The 19,245-nt window shown below is 46.2% G+C and overlaps 1 protein-coding gene across 2 annotated transcripts in view; it reads right to left on the bottom strand.

Annotated features, from left to right (window-relative positions):
* Nucleotides 1-19,245, bottom strand: part of MOV10L1 (Mov10 like RNA helicase 1) — a 772,466-nt gene that overhangs the window by 205,767 nt on the left and 547,454 nt on the right. For both annotated transcript variants that reach the window (XM_085650694.1, XM_085650695.1), the window contains exons 21-22: nt 16,014-16,187; nt 8,333-8,482 (exon numbers count right to left, since the gene is read on the bottom strand). In XM_085650694.1, coding sequence (XP_085506820.1) covers nt 8,333-8,482; nt 16,014-16,187 — 324 coding nt within the window. The remainder of the gene's footprint in view (nt 1-8,332; nt 8,483-16,013; nt 16,188-19,245) is intronic.

Raw genomic sequence — 19,245 nt, 5'->3', positions numbered from 1 at the left:
AATATATGACGATACATTGCATGCTATTACAGCGCAAGTGTTGTTACAGCACAAACGTTTACCACGCACATGCCTTTACCACACATGCAATTACAGCGCAAAAGCATGGGTGGTAAAGGCATACACTTGGTAAATGTGGTTAAGGCAAGCAAATATATATATATGTTACAGTCAAAGTGTGAAATCCCGCATTCTAAAGAATGCCTAGGTAATGTATAGAATGCCTGAAAATGCCTGAAAATCGAACGTCAAAGTATGAAATGATTGATATTTTATACATTGCCTAGGCATTGTATACTTTGCCGGATTGTCTGCCGGCAAAGTATATAATACGCCTAATCCCGCCATTTTATTCCCGCCTGGCAATGTGTAAAATCCGGCATTCTATAGAATGGCTAGGTAATGTATAAAGTGCCTGAAAATCGAACGTCAAAGTATGAAATGATTGATATTTTAAACATTGCCTAGGTATTGTATACTTTGCCGGATTGTCTGCCAGCAAAGTATGTAATAGACCTAATCCCAGAGACAGCACAAGTTATCAGTAAGCGAGGGGCAGAGACAGCATAAGTTATCAGCAAGCGAGGGGCAGAGACAGCACAATTTGCCAGCAAGCGAGGGGCAGAGACAGCACAAGTAACCAGGCAAACAGCAGGTGGCAGCCGTGCGGTTGTGTGGGGAGCGGCCTGCCTGCAAGCAGGGTCAGAGGTCGTGTACAGCATCCGGCTGAGGTTCCACAGACGCTCTGCCGTCATCCTTTCCAATGGTTCTTGTATCATCGGAAGGGAGTATAGTGCCAAGACAGGAATCACGCCATGCAACGACGGTTCTGCGATGAATTATCTCAAGTAAGAGCCAATGCTGCTAAAAACTGTGTTTTCCTAACCGAAACCAGTTACCAAAAGTTAGTGGACGATGTGAAAAAGGCTAAGACAACCATTAAGAAGGAACCATGGGACTATTGGCTGGTGAAACACTATGACGTAATGATGGTCGAGAATACGACTAAGTTGATCTATCCTGTTAAAGAAGGTATGAGTGCTATTCAGTTTTACGTCGCGGACTCCGAGTTATTTGACGTACTCCATAAGGCCCATTTGGCTATTGGTCATGGATGACGGGACAGGATGTTGAAAGAACTTTCACCCAAGTATAAGAACATTACCCGTCATGATATTGAGCTGTACATTCACCTTTGTGAGCCTCGCCAGAAGAAGCAAAAAGGTGTTAAAAAAGGTGTTGTGGTCAAGCCAATGGTTTTTTCTGAATTCAACTCCGGTTGTCAGGTCGATCTCATCGATTTTCAGTCCCATCCTGACAGAGAGTACAAGTTTATAATGGTGTACCAAGATCATCTCACTAAGTTTGTAGTTCTCAGGGCTCTGAAATCAAAGAGAGCGGAAGAAGTAGCCTACAAGCTCGTCAACATATTTATGTTGCTTGGTGCTCCAACAATTCTGCAGTCCGATAACGGCAGGGAATTTGCAAACAATGTGGTAAGCAGCCTAAAGGAGTATTGGCCCACCTTGAAGATCGTCCATGGTAAGCCGCGCCACTCACAAAGTCAGGGGAGCGCCGAAAGAGCTAATCAGGACATTGAAAATATGCTGTGTGCTTGGATGCAAGATGAAAAAACTAGCTGCTGGAGTGAGGGATTGCGGTTCGTCCAACTTATGAATAACAGAGCTTTTCATTCTGGGATTAAGAGGTCACCATACGAAGTTCTGTTCGGATGCAAAGCTAGAGTAGGTCTCTCGACGTTGTCCCTGCCTGACGACGTTTTACAAGACGTAGAGACTGAGGAAGAGCTCGAAAAAATAATAGAGAGCGTACAAACAACACAACAGCAGGAAGAAAGATGAGGTGAATCAATGCAAGAGGCACAGCTCCCTGCAGAAGACATAGCTGAGAATGCAATCCATGATGGAGGAAACCAAAACAGTAATGAAGCCATGGTTATCTAAGAGCCTTCCATTTCCGTGGTTACCGAAAATCCTTCTTCTTCCGCTATCTGTTGCGTCTGCTTAAAAGAAACCAACGGTGCTCATACATGTCGAAAGTGTGGCCGAAACGTTCATGCCATCTGTGGACATTCTCCTAAAGACGATGACGGCGACGAAGTAGAAGGTTATGGGGTTAGCATTTTGTGCAATGTTTGCTTCAATATTGAGAAAGCTATCCAGAGTAAAATGGAATTGAAATCGAACCTTGAAATTCAGGCAAAAAAAATGAAAAGGGATTCTGACAAAAAAATTCCTCCTGTGCCTTTGGGTGCCACTGTGCGAGTTCCGATTCCCGACGTCGACAAAGGGTGGGTGACTCACGCAATCTCTTGGCAGTTGTTATGAACGTAACGGAAGATGGCTTATACCGACTTGGAACTGCACAAGGAATCTTGAAGCAACTCTACGCCAGATCACAATTCACCGTATGTTCTAAGAACTTATTGAGAATTGAAGATGTTCCTAACTACGAAAAACCTCTCCGATCTGCAGCTACTTCTCAGTCCACAGGAAGCGGGCAAGGATTCGTTAGGTGTATGTGCAAGACGAAATGCCAAAATATGAGGTGCCTTTGTGTGAAAAAGAAAATTAAGTGAAATTCAAAATGTCACTCTAGCCTTCCCTGCTGCAACAAGTAGGTCATGCCAGTTCTGCTTTGTGTTTCACCGGTAACAATATTCTGTTTACATTCTTCTTTAAGTCGTGAAATGTATGTACAAGATCAAAGTGCCAAAATATAAGGTGTTTTTGTGCTGCAAAAAGTAGGTCATGCCAGTTCTGCTTTGTGTTTTACCGGTAACAATATTCTGTTCGTATTCTTCTTAAAGTCGTGAAATGTATGTACCAGATCAAAGTGCCAAAATATAAGGTGCTTTTGTGTGAAGACTAAAAATGAGTACAATTCCACGTGTTACTCCAGCTTTTCTTAGTGTAACAAGTAATTCAATCTCAGTTCTGCTTTCATTGTTTTCCGGTAAGAATATCCTGTGCTTTATTTCGTAGTTTTGTTCTTTCAGCTTCAAATGCGTATTAATTAATAAAGGCTTCTCATCTTGTGCCCTTTTAACACTTTGCGTAAATGGTACTGGTCATTCTGTATAATGCCTAGGAATCTCATCTTGTGCCTTTTTAACACTTTGCGTAAATGGTACTGGTCATTCTGTATAATGCCTAGGAATTGTATAGAATGCCTAGGAAAAGTATGTAACATTTTCACCAAAAACTTATATTTCCTAGTCTGCCTCTAAACCATCAGGCATTCTATACATTACCTAGGCATCCTATACAATACCGGGATTTCACACTTTGCCGAATGCCTAGGAATCTCATCTTGTGGCCTTTTAACACTTTGCGTAAATGGTACTGGTCGTTCTGTATAATGCCTAGGAATTGTATAGAATGCCTAGGAAAAGTATGTAACATTTTCACAAAAAACTTATATTTCATAGTTTGCCGAAAACCATCAGACATTCTATACATTACCTAGGCATTCTATACAATACCGGGATTTCACACTTTGACTGTAACATACCCACCCTGAACCCTAAAACTTCCCCTGGCACCCCAAAACCCATACCCACTCTGAACCCTAAAATTACCTTTGGCACCACAAAATCCATACCCACCCTGAACCCTAAAATTACCCTTGGCAATCCAACACCCATACCCAGCCTGAACCCAAAAATTATCCTTGGCACCCCAAAACCCATACCCACCCTAAACCCTAAAAACCCATACTTACCTAATAAGAACCGCATTGCAATGGCAATGCATTGTAAAGGTTGTTTCCCGCGCCTGGAGGGAGTCAGTTGTGTCTTTGGCATGTTGATAGGGAACCCCAACGAATGCAGGAGGTTCGCCATAGCCTGGAGGTAGGAGACGACTGCTTGGGGCGAGCTCACCTTCAACAACCAGTCGTCGAGATAGGGGAAGACTGGAACCCCTGATCTTCACAGATGGGTTGCGACCACAGCCATCACTTTTGTGAACCCCCAAGGGGCGCTGGTGAGGCCAAAGCGGAGCACTGCAAATTAAAAGTGTTTGTGACCCACCGTGAACCGCAGGTAGCGATGATGGGCAGGCAGGATGGGGATATGAAAGTAGGCATCCTGCAAGGCCAGCGCTACCATCCAGTCTCCTGTATCCAAGGCAGACAGGCCCTGAGCAAGAGTGAGCATCTAGGATTTCTCCTTTTTGAGGAAGTAATTGAGGGCTCCGAGGTCTAGGATAGGACGAAGGCCTCCGTCCTTTTTCGGGACCAGGAAGCAGCTGGAATAGTAACCACTGCCTATTTTGGTCCCGAGAACCTTCTCTATAGCGCCTTTGGCCAAGAAAGTTGAGACTTCCTCGCAGAGCTAAGCAAGGTGATCCTCCATCAACCAATTGTACACTGGAGGCATAGATGGAGGCGTAGTCTCTAGGGGAGGGAGTAGCCCCTTTGGACTAATTGCAACACCCACCTGTCTGATACAATGTTTTGCCAGTGGTGGAGATGATGGGGTATTCTACCACCAACTGGTCGAGAATGATCCTGGGAGATTGGACTAGGAAGGTTTTATGGTGGAGGAGGGGATGGTGGCTTGGCTCGACTTCTGGTTTCATGACCCACGAGGCTGGGTTAAACCACGTCCATGGCCCCGCAGAGGTTGCTGAACTTGCAAGGGCCATCTGTCCAGTGTAGGGTTGGCGTGGCTGGTACGCTCTTCCATAGCCACAAAAGGAGTGAAAATTTGATGAAGCCCGGGGGGCGGTAGTGAGGCCCAAAGACTTGACCGTGGCCCGCGAGTCCTTAAAGCGCTCAAGGGCAGAATACCACCTTGTCTCCAAAGAGATGAGAGCCATCAAAGGGCATGTCCATGAAGTTGGCCTGGACATCCCCCCAAAAAACAGATGCTCTCAGCCAGACGTGGCGATGTACTGCCACCGTTGTGGAAATCACTCTGTCCAGCGAGTCTGACGTGTCCCGTCTGATATAGCTTGGGAGAGTAGAGCCCGGTCCTCCTCTGAGACTCTGTGTAGCACCTGCGTTACTGTATCCCATATGGAATGGGAGTAACGGCCCAAGAGTCATACGGTGTTCACCGACCGCAATGCTAGGCTGGCGGAAGAAAACATTTTCTTCCCGTAGTTCTCCAGCCTCTTGGATTCCCTGTACGGGGGTGCGGAAGGGAATGCGCCACGAGAAGTGGAAGCCTGGACCACTAAGCTTTGGGGGGTGGTGAGGAAAGCTGGGTCGCCCGGTGCAGGGCGATTTCATTGGGCGATCATCCTATTCACAGAAGCCCCTGTGCTGGGTTTGGACCATGTCCCCAGAAGGACATCTGTCAAGTTCTCATTGAAAGGCAGTAGGGGTTCCGAACTCGAGACCCCAGGCTGCAGGAGCTCTGTTAAGATATTTGTGTTGACCGCGACTGTAGGAAGCTGCAGGTCAAGGAACTCCCCAGCCCTACGCACACCTTGGCAAAAGATGCTCCCTCTGTCATAGCCAGGGTAGGAGGGTAGAGCATGCTAGTGTCTGGGGAGGTGTCCAGACCACTGGCTTCATCCGATTCCTCATACCAGACTGGATCTTGTGGTTGTGAGATTTCTAAGGGACCCTGCTCCCCCTCCCAATCCTCTGCCTCCACTACCAACCCTTCAGAATATGGCAGAATAAAACAACATGAAGCCAAAGGGCTCCGTCGGCGCCAGTCTCGTAGGGCACCCGACCGGCTCTGTGTAATTGGGAATGAGGATAGAGGAGGTGCTGCCGGCGGGCTCCAGCAACGCTGAGGACCTTGGCGTCGGATGCAACGCAGGGGAAGGTCGCTGTGGAGGTGCGACTGGCATCATTCAGGGATTGGGTCCACCAGGAGGCAGTGGCGCCAGGGCCGGAACTGCCAGCATGGAAACCACGGGCCCCCTCTTTTCTTTGAGCCTGCAGGGCCCGAAGGCGTGCTGGCAGGGTCAGGACGCCCAAATATGGCCCACATGGCATCATAAAATTCTTTCAGCTGGGTGTGGGTTGCTCCCGGCCCCAGAAAGGGAGGGAAACGCAGAGCCGAACCAGGCACCCGACCCGCAGAGTGAGGGCTCGAACGTCGAGGTTCCTCTGCCACGTCATGAGACGGGCAGGGCAAAGTCGAGGCACGCTTTGACGTCTTGTGGTGCCTCTTACCAGACTTCGACAAAGAGGATTTCAACTTAGCGGAGCGGTGCTTGGACCTTACTCTCAACCGAGACCTGGATCGGGACCGAGACGGACAAGGTGATGCAGGTGCAGGATGCTTGGCTGCGAAAAGCTTTAGGGACTGCTCCCTCAAAGCCTTCGATGCCATGGCCCAGCAGTCAGAGCACAACTTAGAGTTGTGGTCATGCTCCAGGCACCAAAGACAGACCAAATGGGGGTCTGTGACCGACATGGCGCGGTGACAGGTGCCACATGGCTTGAACCCCAAAGTCTTCTTACTCGACATGACACACTAACACACCAATGTAGTCAACAAAAAGTTAAAAAAAAAGTCTGTCAAAAAATGACAGGGGGTGGCTCTCTTCAATGGATCGGCGCTGATGGTGCGGAAAGAAAACAAATTACGTTAGTGCGCTGGAGTGGTGGTTATATTGACGACGTGGACGTCACGACGACGACAAACACGACGCCGATGATGTCACCAGTTTACTGGCGCCACCTACCGGTGTGCAGGAGTACTGCTAAGAAGAATCATACGGATCCAGCCTGACGCCTGGAAGTTCAAAGGTAAGGAATCTGCGGCTAGATGTCACTATCAGATTGTTATTTTATAAAATACCTCGGGACACCAAGAAGAGTGCTATTTATTTTTATTTTACACAGTTTTCTCTGGACGAGGCTTGAAGAGAATCAAAGCGGATCTGTATGTTTAAGCAACAAATACATCACAGTTAAGCAGAGCAACTGAACATGTAGCATAAAGTTGAGTAATGTGATTTCCAATTAAACACAGTAGGGTGAGCACCATAAAACAAATGATACAGTATGCAGTATAAAAGTTGCAAAATATGGAATTCCATTGTTGCGAATTTCTTTTTTTTTTTTTAGGGCGTTTTATATGGCGCAAACTTGACCCGATACTTAGGGTATCAGAGCGCTTTACATAGCACCAGTTGCATTACATGAGGACACATTCTTTTTTGTTAGGCACGGGGAGATTAAGTGATTTACCCAAAATCACAGGATGTTCAGCGTCATTGCCCAGACTCAAACCCAGTTCCCCAGATTCGAGGTTGACCGCCCTAGCCGTTAGGCCAAATCCTCCCCCACTCCCTCCCGCCTCTCCTCTCTCTTGAGACCGAACATGTAATTCTGTAGGAAAGAAGACATTATTCAGATAGGAGAACGAAGTGGGGCTGTAAGATTGAAAAGAATGTGGGTTTGAGCATTACGCAATGAATCAGACAGAACCTTTCTAGACTACTTAAAAAAGCATTAGGTGACACTTAAGTGTGTGTCAAAGGGCAAAGCTGAGGTGTGGAAAACACAATCCAGGATGTATGGTTTGTCTTATTCAAGGGGCTTCAGTTTAATTAGACCAGCTCTATGCGCTCGTAGGTCCATATATTGTGCTCTTAATTCTGTGATGTTTTTACAACATAGTATATAAAATACTCTTTAAGCAAAGCTGTTCACCACTTGCTCAAAAGGGATGTTATGGTGACGAAAGGATGATCTACTATGGTCCAACACTGACAAATCATGGTTGGAGCATTGCACACAGCCATCTTAAGGGTATATTGTAAAACACATGAGCGCTAGAGTTACCAGTGTATGCACATAGGGAGCATCCAAGGTCCCAAAACGATTCCCAGGAGGCAAATGTAGACTCTTAACATTTTTCTGTCCTCCATCTGGTGGGCTCTACCGAGGGTTTACACTGCACCATCAACTCTAAATGATGCAACTAGTTTTTATAGTCATACTACAACCTCTTTGGCTTACACAGTCCACACTGCCCTGCCAAAATCCTAAAAGTGGATATCTCTCACTAGGGTTAATGTATAGGGTAAATCAGATCTTACAAAGTAAGGCAAAAGTCAGTGATCAGTTTATAGCAACATTTGAAACAGTGGATGAAGACATACACATCATCTGTAATCCCTGGAAGGAAATATCCATACACATCACAAGAGGCAGCCATTTCAACTCAAAGTACATGAGCAAGATCTTCAAGTGCTTTGGCTTGTCTTTTTAATGGATCAAGCTTCAACTTGAGCTTAAACTGTCAACAGGAATTATTCAAATCTACTCTAAAAGGGCAAATATTAAGAAAAGAAAATCCGTTTTTGCTAAGCATTAATGTATGTCAACAGCCTACCTGTTTTTTGTATGGCGTAATCACGCCAATACTTTTTGCTGAAACAGAAGTTGTAACATGTTTAGCAAGAATGCAGCAGTAACGCATGACCTGAACTGCTTCCGTTGGGTTAAACCAAGAAGGATTGCATCCTTCACGTGTTTCGGTACCCTGCAAAATTCAAATTATTCTATAGGTTACTTTAGTCTGGATTGTTTGGCAGTACTGCCTACGTTCAGCGTTATCAAATATATAAACTTTCAAGATATAACAATGCATGAAAAAGATCATTACAAACATCTGTGGCTAGAAGACAACTATGACAAGTTTTGGAAACACTTAAAAAGTCACAAATTGTTGTCAACATTTTGTTATTTCTATGTCAAGGTGAACACGTTTCTTACTTATGGTAACGCCTTATCTGGTAGAGACTATATCTAGCCACAGATTCCTTACCTTAGAATATTCCACAGGCTTCAGACTGGATCTGGATTTTTTTGTGAGCAGTACCCCTGCGCAACAACAGGATGTGCTTTTTGGCTCCGCATGGCGTCGGTGGCGGCATCCGTGCTGGAAATGACAATTCTATATAGACCCCACTCAGGTGTGCTGGTATCAGTTAGTTTTCAAGACTTTCCACACCAGAAGTACGGAGCCACAGAGTACACTGACCACTGGTGTGGAAAACATGGGCCCTGAGAGTGGAAAGCCATGTCCCTCAAAATTGGTTCATGGAGCGGGAACGATGAGTGGGTCGGTAAGGAATCTGCGGGTAGATAGTCTCTAGCAGATAAGGCGTTACTGAAGGTAAGTAACCTGTACAACTAATAGAGACTTTTAGCCACAGATTCCTTACCTTAGAATAGATACCCAAGTAATATCTCCCAGAAGGTGGGTCTGTGGACCAATTTCACATGAGGAGGTCCTGCAGGACCGAACAGACAAAATGCCCATCCCTACAGACCTGACTGTCCAGGCAATAGTGTTTGGTAAATATGTGCAAGGAAGGCCACCTGCATTACAAGTCTTTATACAGAGAACAATCCATCTTTTCTTTGCTCTGACATACCCCATGAAAAGTTGGTCGTCCACCCGGAACTCTTGTGTGTGGTTAAGGTAGAAAGACAACTCACTTTTGGCGTCCAGATAGTGAAGACGCTCCTCTTCCTTGGACGGATAAGGCAGAGTGTAAAAAGTAGGCAGAGGGATGTTTTGGCCTACGTGAAATGGATTGACCACTTTTGGAAGAACGCCCTCGTACGAAACACCAGTTCCTCTGGGTAGATGTTTAGGTAAGGAGGCTTGGATGACAAGGACTGAAGTTCACCGACCCTCAGGCGGGTGTTACGGCGACCAGGAAGGCTGTTTTGATGGTAAGGAGCATGAGAAGACAGTTATGTAAGGGCTCAAAGGGAGCACACATCAGGAATGTCAGGACAAGATTAAGGTCTCACTGAGTAATAATGAAGAGGGAAGAAGGGAACATACACACTGCAAACCTTTAAAAAAAAATTATGTACAATAGGGGAGTGGAAAAGGGAAGGTTAGTTAGGCAACTGCAGAAAAGAAGATATTGCAGAAAAATATCCCTTAATGCCCAGAGCAGAGCCCTGCTGGACAAGGGAAATAACAAACGGAAGACCCTGAGATAAGGGAGAAGAAAGAAGGGGGCTCTTTGAAAAAATGTTTAGCAAACCTCAACAGCTACTTTAGATCAATGGAATGTTATCCCCACTGACATATCAGTAACCAGGAGTCTACCCTCCACCAGGAAGGGGTCTCTCAAGACAAAGACAGTGTGAGATCGTTACAACTAGATAGCGATCTAAAATGACCTCCTGTCCCAAGGCAAAACAAATGTATTAAAACATGGGCACGGGTATGGTTAAAAAAAGAGAAAAAATGTGTCTAGGAAAATAAAGGGTGTCCCTCACATCAACATACATAACAGGACAACATGTTTCAGCCTACTTGCACCCATACGGGTCGATGGCTTTCATCAGGATCATTAGATTGGATGGGTCCCTGTTGTGTGCCAGTCGGAACACTATCCCGTGGCTTGCAATGTATCAGTTATGTTCACTCTGTGAGGGTGTTGGAAAATACACTGTTCTTCTCTAGAAAAAGAAAAAAGTAAAACATACATATATTCACATATAAACTGTTCTTATTTGTCATAATTATATACATTCTTTACCCGATTGATGGTCTAATAAGTTCCTTTTTAAACTCTAAGGGAGCACTGACAAAATGTCTTTTGAGACTATGAAATATAAAAACAAAACACTCAGGTCGTTGATTATGTGCCGACTTCGGGCTGAAGGTCGAAAGCTGTCAACTATCACCACTCAATCTCCAGGCAAGAAGGTCGAGGGTTGACAGGTTCTGGTGGAAAACCCTCACCTGCTGCTGCGAAAGAAGATCCTTCTGAAGAGGCAGAGTGATCGGAGAACCAATGGTAATGCTCAACAGCTCAGGATACCAGACTCTCCGAGTCCAATCAGGGGCCACAAGAATGACTTGGGGCCCGGTTGTTCATGATCTTCTTGAGAACTCTAGACAGGAGTGGTATGGGCTTAAAGGCATACAGAAGGCCTGAGCTACACTTGAGACAAAAAGCCCCTCCGAGCAAGAGCCGTCTTTGAAACTCCAGCGTGCAGAATTGCTGACTTGCGCGTTCTTTTCTGTGGCGAATAGCTCTAACCAAGGGTCTCCGCCTTGATGAAAGAGACGTTGCAACACCTCTGGATAGAGACATCATTCATGATCCATGGGGCATCTTCAACTCAATTCACCCGCTCTGGCGTTCAGAGACCCTGCCAGATGTTGAACCATCAGGGAAATGCCCTGCTGTTCCAGCCATCTCTAGAGACGCAGGGCTTCTTGACAACGGGTCCACAACCCCACACCTCTTGTTGCAGTACCACATGGCGGTGGTGTTTTCTGTGAACACCCCCACTAGCCTTCCCTGGATGGAGGTTAGAAAGGCTTTTAATGCCAAACAGTTGTAGCTCCAACAGATTGATGTGTAGTCTATATTCCACCAGAGACCATAGTCCTCTGATCTCCACCTCTCCCAGATGGCCGCCCCATCCCAGGAGTGGTGCATCGGTCACTATTGTGATATTTGGCTGGGGAAGGGAATGGGGTCTGCCACTGACGCAACCACGGTCCGATAACCACCACTGCAGATCTGTCTCAGTTCCTTCCAGGATCTGGACCATTTCCAAGAGATTCCCCTCATCCTGCACTCACTGGAACCTCAGGTCCCACTGCAGATCCCACATATGCCAATAGGCATGTGTCACTAGCAGGATTCAGAAGGCCATGAGGCCCAGCAGCCTAAGACCCAGTCTCACTATAATCCAGGGTAGAGGCCTAAATATCTGTTTTATAGCCTGAATATCTGGGACTCGCTGCCCAGGACGTAAGGCCCGAAAACTGCACTGTGTCCAGAACAGCTTTGATGATAGAGAGCATCTGCAAGGGAGTCCGGTGTGAATTTGTACATTAACAGTAAACCCCAGCGAATGCAGGAGGTCCGCTATCGTCAGGAGGTGGGAGACTGCAGCCTGGGGCGAGCTCGCTTTCAGTAGTCAGACATTGAGATATGGAAAGATTGGCACAAATGATCTCCGTAGATGAGCTGCAACCACCGCCATCACCTTGGTGAACACCCGAGGGGCGCTGCTAAGGCTGAAAGGGAGCACAGAAAAGTGAAGGTGTTCGTTGCCAACAGTGAACTGGAGGGAACACCTATGGGAAGGCAGGACAGGAATGTTAAAATATATGTCCTACAAGTCAAAGACTAACATCTAGTCTTCTGGGTCCAAGGCAGATAGGACCGGAGCTGAAGAGAGCATTTCAAACTTCTCCTTCTTTAGGAAGAAGTTGAGAGAGCAAAGGTCTAAGATAGGATGGAGGCCTGCGTCCTCCTTGGGCACCAGAAAGTAGTGGGAATAACAACCAAGACCCACTTCTTGCATCAGCATTCTCTCTATGGCTCCTTTGGCCAAAAGAGCTCACATCCTGCCGAGAAACAGATCGGTGGTCCTCCGCCAGCCTGTCGTAAGGAGGTGGCATGGAGGCAAGGGTAGTCTCGAAGGGGAGAAGGTAGCCCCTTCGGGCAATCTGCAAAAGCCACCTGTCTGATGCCATAGACTGCCGGTGGGGCAGGTGATGGCGAATCCGGCTGCCCACTGGGTGCCCAGGATGATACGTGACAGTACAAAAAAAGGAGGTCACAATGGAAGAAAAATATTCATTCTAATCACATCACCCAAAAAAAACACATTATTCAAATAGACCTCAAATTCAAGTATATTTATATCAGCATTGGCATAATGCAAACCATCTATACAATTGCACAAAGATGCTCCAAGGTGAAGTGAAAGTAGGGTGCTCGAAATAGTGCTCATGTGAGGGTTTCAAAGAAGTGGAATACGAAATATACAGTATTTACATTGTATTTACAAAGACCTGTCCAGCCACCTTATTGGCTAAAAATAAACCAAGGTACACAGTATTGAAGAGATACAGTAAATCAATTACTGTTATCTATATGTGAGTACAGATACAGTACAGGTGCACAATAAGGGACAGTCAACGTTTCTACCCCAATAATATGTGGAGGAATATTGAGTCCTTAAAACAGGCACTTCATCAGGACGGGAGGAGCCACTTTAATTCCACAGAAGACGTGTCGGTGGGATAAATCACATAGATGGGCCCGTAGGCTTCTGTGTCAGAAATACTAGTTGTCTCAAGAATGTCGGAAATGATTTGAAAAACCGTGTTGGTATATGGGTCAAACAGTGAACGGATGAGCCACGTAGTATCGGCAAGGATGATACGTGGGCAGACTAGGAAGGTTTGAAGGCTGCGGCTGATGGACTGACACGACCGCTGGCCACCTAGCCCAAGGCGCTGGTAGGAGCCGCAGCCACGCAGAGGCTGGAAACTTTGCGCACTGCGGTGGAAGGCTGTGCACCCCTTCTGTGGCCACGAAAGGAGCGAAAGGCAGATTGAGGGTGACAAGGGGCTATGGAAAGTCCCAGGTATTTAGCCGTAGCCCTGCTGTCCTTAAAGTACTTCAACGCCAAATCCACCCTGCCTCTGAAGAGACGGGAGCCTTCAAAGAGCATGTCCATAGGAAAAGATTGGACACCCCGTGAAAAGCCAGTTGTTCGCAATCAGCAGCGGAACGCAAGGCCACCGGTGACTAAACTGTTCTGTCCAGTGAGTTGGTGGTGTCTAGTCCACAGCATATTGAAGACCTCACTGCATTTCTCCCATCGGCAGCAGCCTAAGAAAGTATGGTCCAGGCCTCCTCTGGAACCATTAGTAGCATCTGCACAACTGTATCCCACAGGGCGTGGGACTAGCGGCAAGCAGTGTTCACAGACCGTGATGCCAAGCTGCCAAGAGAACATTTTCTTCCCCATAGCGTCCAACCTCTTGGATGCCCTGTCCGGGGGTGTGTAGAGAATGCGCCAGGATTTAAATGGGACATAGAGGCTTGGGACACCAAGCTCTCTGGGATAGGTTGTTGGATGAGGAAGTTTGAGCCCCCTAGAGAGGGGGGATTGTGGTGGCGGACAATCGTCTTATTCACAGGAGCCCCTGTGTTGGGCTTCGACCAGGACCAAGTAGGATGTCCGTGAGGACTTAGCTGAACGTGAGAAGTGGTCTGATGTGGGACACTCCCGGTCGCAGCACCTCTGTCGAGAATCCTTGACTGCCACTGAGGGTAGATGAAGATCAAGGACCTCAGCCACAGTCCACACTACCACAGAAAAGGACGCTTCCTCACCCTCACAGCCACGATAAGGAGAGAAAGCATGCCATCATCTGGAGAAGTGTCCAGTCCACTGGCTTCACCCAGATTCTCACACCAGTCCATATTTTCTTCATTGTAAGGCTGGTATGCCTCAGGGTCCAGCGAACCCTCCTATTCCTTCCCGAGTCCTATCCCATACGAATAGAACTCAGGCTGAGACTTGTATGGCATGGCACCAGTCAGTGCACCTCCAGCTCCGTGTTGGAGTCGGGGATAAGGATGGCGGCGGCGGCACAAACACTACCAGCCAAGGAACCAACTCTGGGGAAGGTGGGATAGTACACAAGGCGCTAGTCCGGATCCATCTGTGGATCCCTGGGGCCCGGCTGGTGCTGTGGCCAGAGCTGTCAGTGTGAGTCCAGCAGGGGCCCCTCCCAAACCTGCGAGGTCCTAATGTGCACCTTTGGAATGGGCCCCTCAAATATGAAGTGCCTGGACTCATAAAACTCTCAGAGTTGGGGTGGGGTCGCTCCAGCTCCCAGAAACTTGGAGAGGTGTGGAGTCGGCCCAGGCACTGGCTCAACCGCAAGTGGTGTCGCTCCTTCGTCTCGTTGGCCGACAGATGAGGCGAAGTCGAAGACCGCTTCGACTTCTTGCTATTCTTTTTATGGAACTTATCCGAATGGCTCAATGACTTTGATCACGACGAGGACCTCGGGCTATGTGACTGCTCTCAGTAGCTTCCTTTCAAACAGGACCTCCATCATCGTGGTGTGTCACGTCAATCTGCCAGGAGCTTGAGGGATCGCTCCCTCAAGGTCTTAAGGTGCTTGGTGCGGCAGTCAGAACAGGCCTCTGGGTCATGATCTCGCTCGAGGCACCACAGAAAAACAAGGTGTGGGACTGTCACTGACGTCTTTCGGTGATAGGTGCCGCAAGGCTTGAAGCCAGCATTATTAAAGGTCAGCCCTGCCACACCAAAATGTGCCCAAAAAGCGACTAAGGGGGTAGCTCTTCCCTGATCTGCACTGACTGGTACCAAAAGAAAAGAACTGATGCCGACGTACCTTGATGGCACCTACATAGGCACTGTGAACATACTTTTTGGTGTGGACGACGCCAACACCACCACATGGAGCCAAACAATGCAACCTACCTTCACACAGGAGTACTGCTCACGAAACATTTCCTGATCCAGTCTGACACCTTGGGATAACTTCTAAGATAGGGCATCTGCGTCGAGAAGTCTTTCTGACTGGGTTGTACATGCCATTAGTTTACGAAACCCATTTCACATAAGACTTCTGGAATGATTACACAAAGGTGGTGCTCCGAGTGGGAGGCAATCACGTCTAGGTTTGGGTAGAGGGGGATCAAAGATTGCTGGTACAAGTACCAGGAGGCTCCACTTTCTTTTGAGGGAAAGAACATTACTGCAACTTGCACTGCAGAAGATAGGCTTGTGATGAAATGAAACATCTCACCACAATACCCGTTTAAGACAATGATCTAGTTGGTCATCCCCTCTCCCACCATCCACTCTGGAACACAGGTATGCGAGGCAAATGTATAAATGATAGACCAAAACCAAACAGAAGTTAATCACAAGCAGTAAAGAATGACAACACTTGCAGAATTGGGGGAAGTCTGGCACTTGATTCTCTGAGGCCGGGACGGCAGTGCCCCAGTGTGCAGAATTTAAAAGCTAGCAGCATCAGACCACATACAATGGAGTTAAGTGTGCAAAAGGGAATTTTTTTTCACAAGGTGGAGCTAAATTATCTCCCAATTAACTTTTCTATTCAGTAAGTTAGGAGCATGTTATAAACAGTTAAGGGCTAATAGCCACTACAGTGCTTTTCAATGTGAGTATGTGTGTCAATTGGAATATAATCAGTGTACTAATACAAGGTTTGTACCTACCCTCACTCCATGGAAGATCAGTGGAAAATGCTTTCTCTGTAGTTTATCCCAGGTTGACAGGGAGTTCACTACAACAGGATCAGCACACACCTCAAGCTCTTTGTGGTAAAACAGTTTGGAGGGCAGATCAAGCAAAGCAGAATGTGACCTATAGTTCTTCAAAAGCTTTGTAACCTGGATAAAGATGTACAATAATTATTAATAAGAAAAAAGAAATCCTAGAAACAATGTGCAAAATATCAGAGATATTATAAATGGATCATAGTTACTTGCTCTATTCTGCCCCCATTCACATAAACCTGAATTAAAAAAGACACCAAAGATATTCCATCTGAGCTATATGCTCAGATCTCATGGCACTGAATTCTCTAACATCAGAAAGTGCTTTTTCAGAATCAGAAAATCTCCAACAGGATTTGAACACCTTCCAGTCTCATGGCTCTTTTACATCAAATCAAACACTATCAACAAGGAAGCAATCTAAAGAAAAGTAAAATCAGGTTTGTGAGTCTGTGCTCAGCTTTTACCTAATACTTTTTCTTCTGTCACAGATGAAGGGGATGGCAACTTTAGGGAAGATATTTTGAAGAGCTTAAGACAGTTTGAAACTTGTGCCAGAATACAGTTTTTCCTTTTTTACAAATGCTAGTTTGCAAAAACGCCCATGCGGCGCTTTAACTTTAATATCGTCCGTGCCCCTTTCTTTAGACAAACCATGTCTAAAGAAAGGGGAGTAGCCGCCATTAAAGTGAAAGCGCGGTATAGGGCGCTTTTACCAAAAAAAAAATGTGTTTGTCAAGTTGACAAACAAATGTTTTCTGTAAAAGTGCCCCATACTGCGCTTTCACTTTAATGGCGGCCGTGCCCCTTTCTTTAGACTCGGCTCATTTAAGGAAAGGGGCGCGGCCGACATTAACATGTAAGCGCGGCATAGGGCAATTTGAATTAAAAAAATAATTAAATAAAAAGTAAAAAAAAAAATTAAAAAAAACATGCGCTGCAGTTGGCGCAGCAAGTAAAGCAAAGTATATTTTTATGCTCTTTCTCCCACAACTATTTACCTATGTCTTCCTCATCCCGTATGTAAAGCGCTCAGATACCCGCTTGGGTCATGTTCACGCTATACAAAACTTTAAAAATAAAATAAATAAATAAAGGCACTACCGCCTTTATCAGGGTGGCATACTATGCTAAGTAAAAATAAAAAATAAAGCTGTTGAAGCAGTGAACCTAAAGGATTTGCTCTGTGAGTTGGGACTTCACCACCTGTGTGTTGCTACCTCAATGTGGTCTGAACTTACTTCTATGTTCATCAGGAGCGGATCCGACGTGAGAGCAAAGGTGGGGTTGGGGAATAACTTATAAAGGGGAAATTTGGGTCAGAGAGCAAAGGGATGTAAGAAAAATAGAAGGTGACAGAGGACAGAAGGAAAGGAAAAAGTGGCAGAGTGAGAGAAGGGGCTAATGATGAGAGAAAAACAGAAAGGAGATAAGGACGAGCAAAAGGGGTAATGGAAGAGAAAACCGAAGGGGCAAGAAAAAAGGATTTCTGGGAAAACAGCTGAAGGAGACAGGGATAAGTTAGAGACAGAAGAGGAATGGCACAGAACGAGGACAAGCAGGTGAAAGTGAAAGGGAGGAAGGAGATGAGTGGCAAGAGGCATGGTGATAGAATAACAGACAGAATTAGGAATTTGGAGACTCGTAAGCAGGAGTTTAGCTATTATTACTGCAGAAGGTGCAGAGACACTGGGGTCCAGGGGTATGAGGGTCCCACTGCATCCCACTTATACCATTGTAATTTATTATTGAGCCAGGGGATCAAGAGGTCCCATTTCTTGCATTAGGCCCCATATTCTATGCAACTGGTTATACAATTAAAAACTACACTGGATTTCGCATTCCTATTGCCATGTTGTTGTCTGGTCACCTCTGACTCAGCAATTAGAGTGCATCAGATTTAGTTCCCATCATACGCCTGATGAAGGGTGTGAGGCAAAATTAGCAACTAGACATGTGGATCAACAATTTCCTGAAGCCTTTATGTCTCCTTTTGGCATCTACTTAACCAAGCGCGGGTACGATTTCCTGCACTAAGGAGCTTAACAAAACGCCCAAGTTTTTAACATTACAATGCCACCTCGCGATTGCACAATGGCGCCATCAGACAGCTCGCTGGCAGTCTGCCCTCTGCATCGCCCACCCTCCACCCTAGTACCCGTTTGCAATTTCCAGCTTCCACTCATCAAGTCCCTGTCCTGCAGCGACATGCACACGTATCCAGATACACAACTTAAGCAACACAGATAAACCCGTTTTCAACTTGGACACTTGAATGGCAGCTAAGAAAAAAAAACGAAATAAAGAAAGGCGGCCGCTATAACTAAAGCGGACCGCCATTAATAAGTAAAATAAAAGTATGAGGTGGGCAGCGACCTAGTGGCTCGAATAGGGGCAAATTATCAAACAAAATAGTAGTCACAGCCAAGATAAAACAGACCATGTAACAAGACAAGTAAAAGGTCAAGTTGTTATGGGAGGTAACAAATGCAGACAAGGCGGTACCAAGGAGGGACTACCAAGCCTAATAACGACTCGGAAGCCAGCGTTTACAAAGGCACATGGCAATAAAAAAAAATGGGCGGAGAGTAAGCAGGGCTTCAAAGCCGTACGCCACTATTGCATGCCTCGCAGCAGCGCATGCACTGCCCAGGCTCGACCTACAAAATGGTTTTGAAGTAGACTGGTCCATGTTTTAAATATATGTACAAATATTTACCCTTTGGTCCACCACAGGTAGGAGTAGATCAAGGATCTTGGCTGCTTTTTTCATATAACTGAATGAAAGGCCAATAGCGCTGGTGTGTATGGGGGTGGTCTTAGAATAGGAACAATGACAATGTCACATGTGTCTCGCCCACTAGCTTCTTGAAGGGCTAGCAAAGAGGTGGCTCAGAGGTAACAATTTCCTAATAAACCACTGGAAAGAATATTAAGATACGTTTTCTTTCTCTACAGATTGTGAGAGAACGACGTTCTGGACGCCTTGAAAGGTGCAGAAAAAACAACCGAGCTCAACTTTAAGTCCTGGCTCTATATGGCCCTGATCACATCATCACAACCCAGCGGCTGAAGTAGCGGCCATGCATGGGCCTTCTACCGGCACCAGAGAACTACTGCAGACATTTATGGAATAGTCCGGCACCTGGGACTATTGGAAGTTGAGTAATGT

Source organism: Triturus cristatus, chromosome 4_1, assembly GCF_964204655.1.
Source record: "Triturus cristatus chromosome 4_1, aTriCri1.1, whole genome shotgun sequence".
Classification (NCBI taxonomy): Eukaryota; Metazoa; Chordata; class Amphibia; order Caudata; family Salamandridae; genus Triturus; species Triturus cristatus.
Note: the sequence above shows the minus strand (reverse complement) of the source record. Positions and strands in the feature narration are given on the sequence as shown.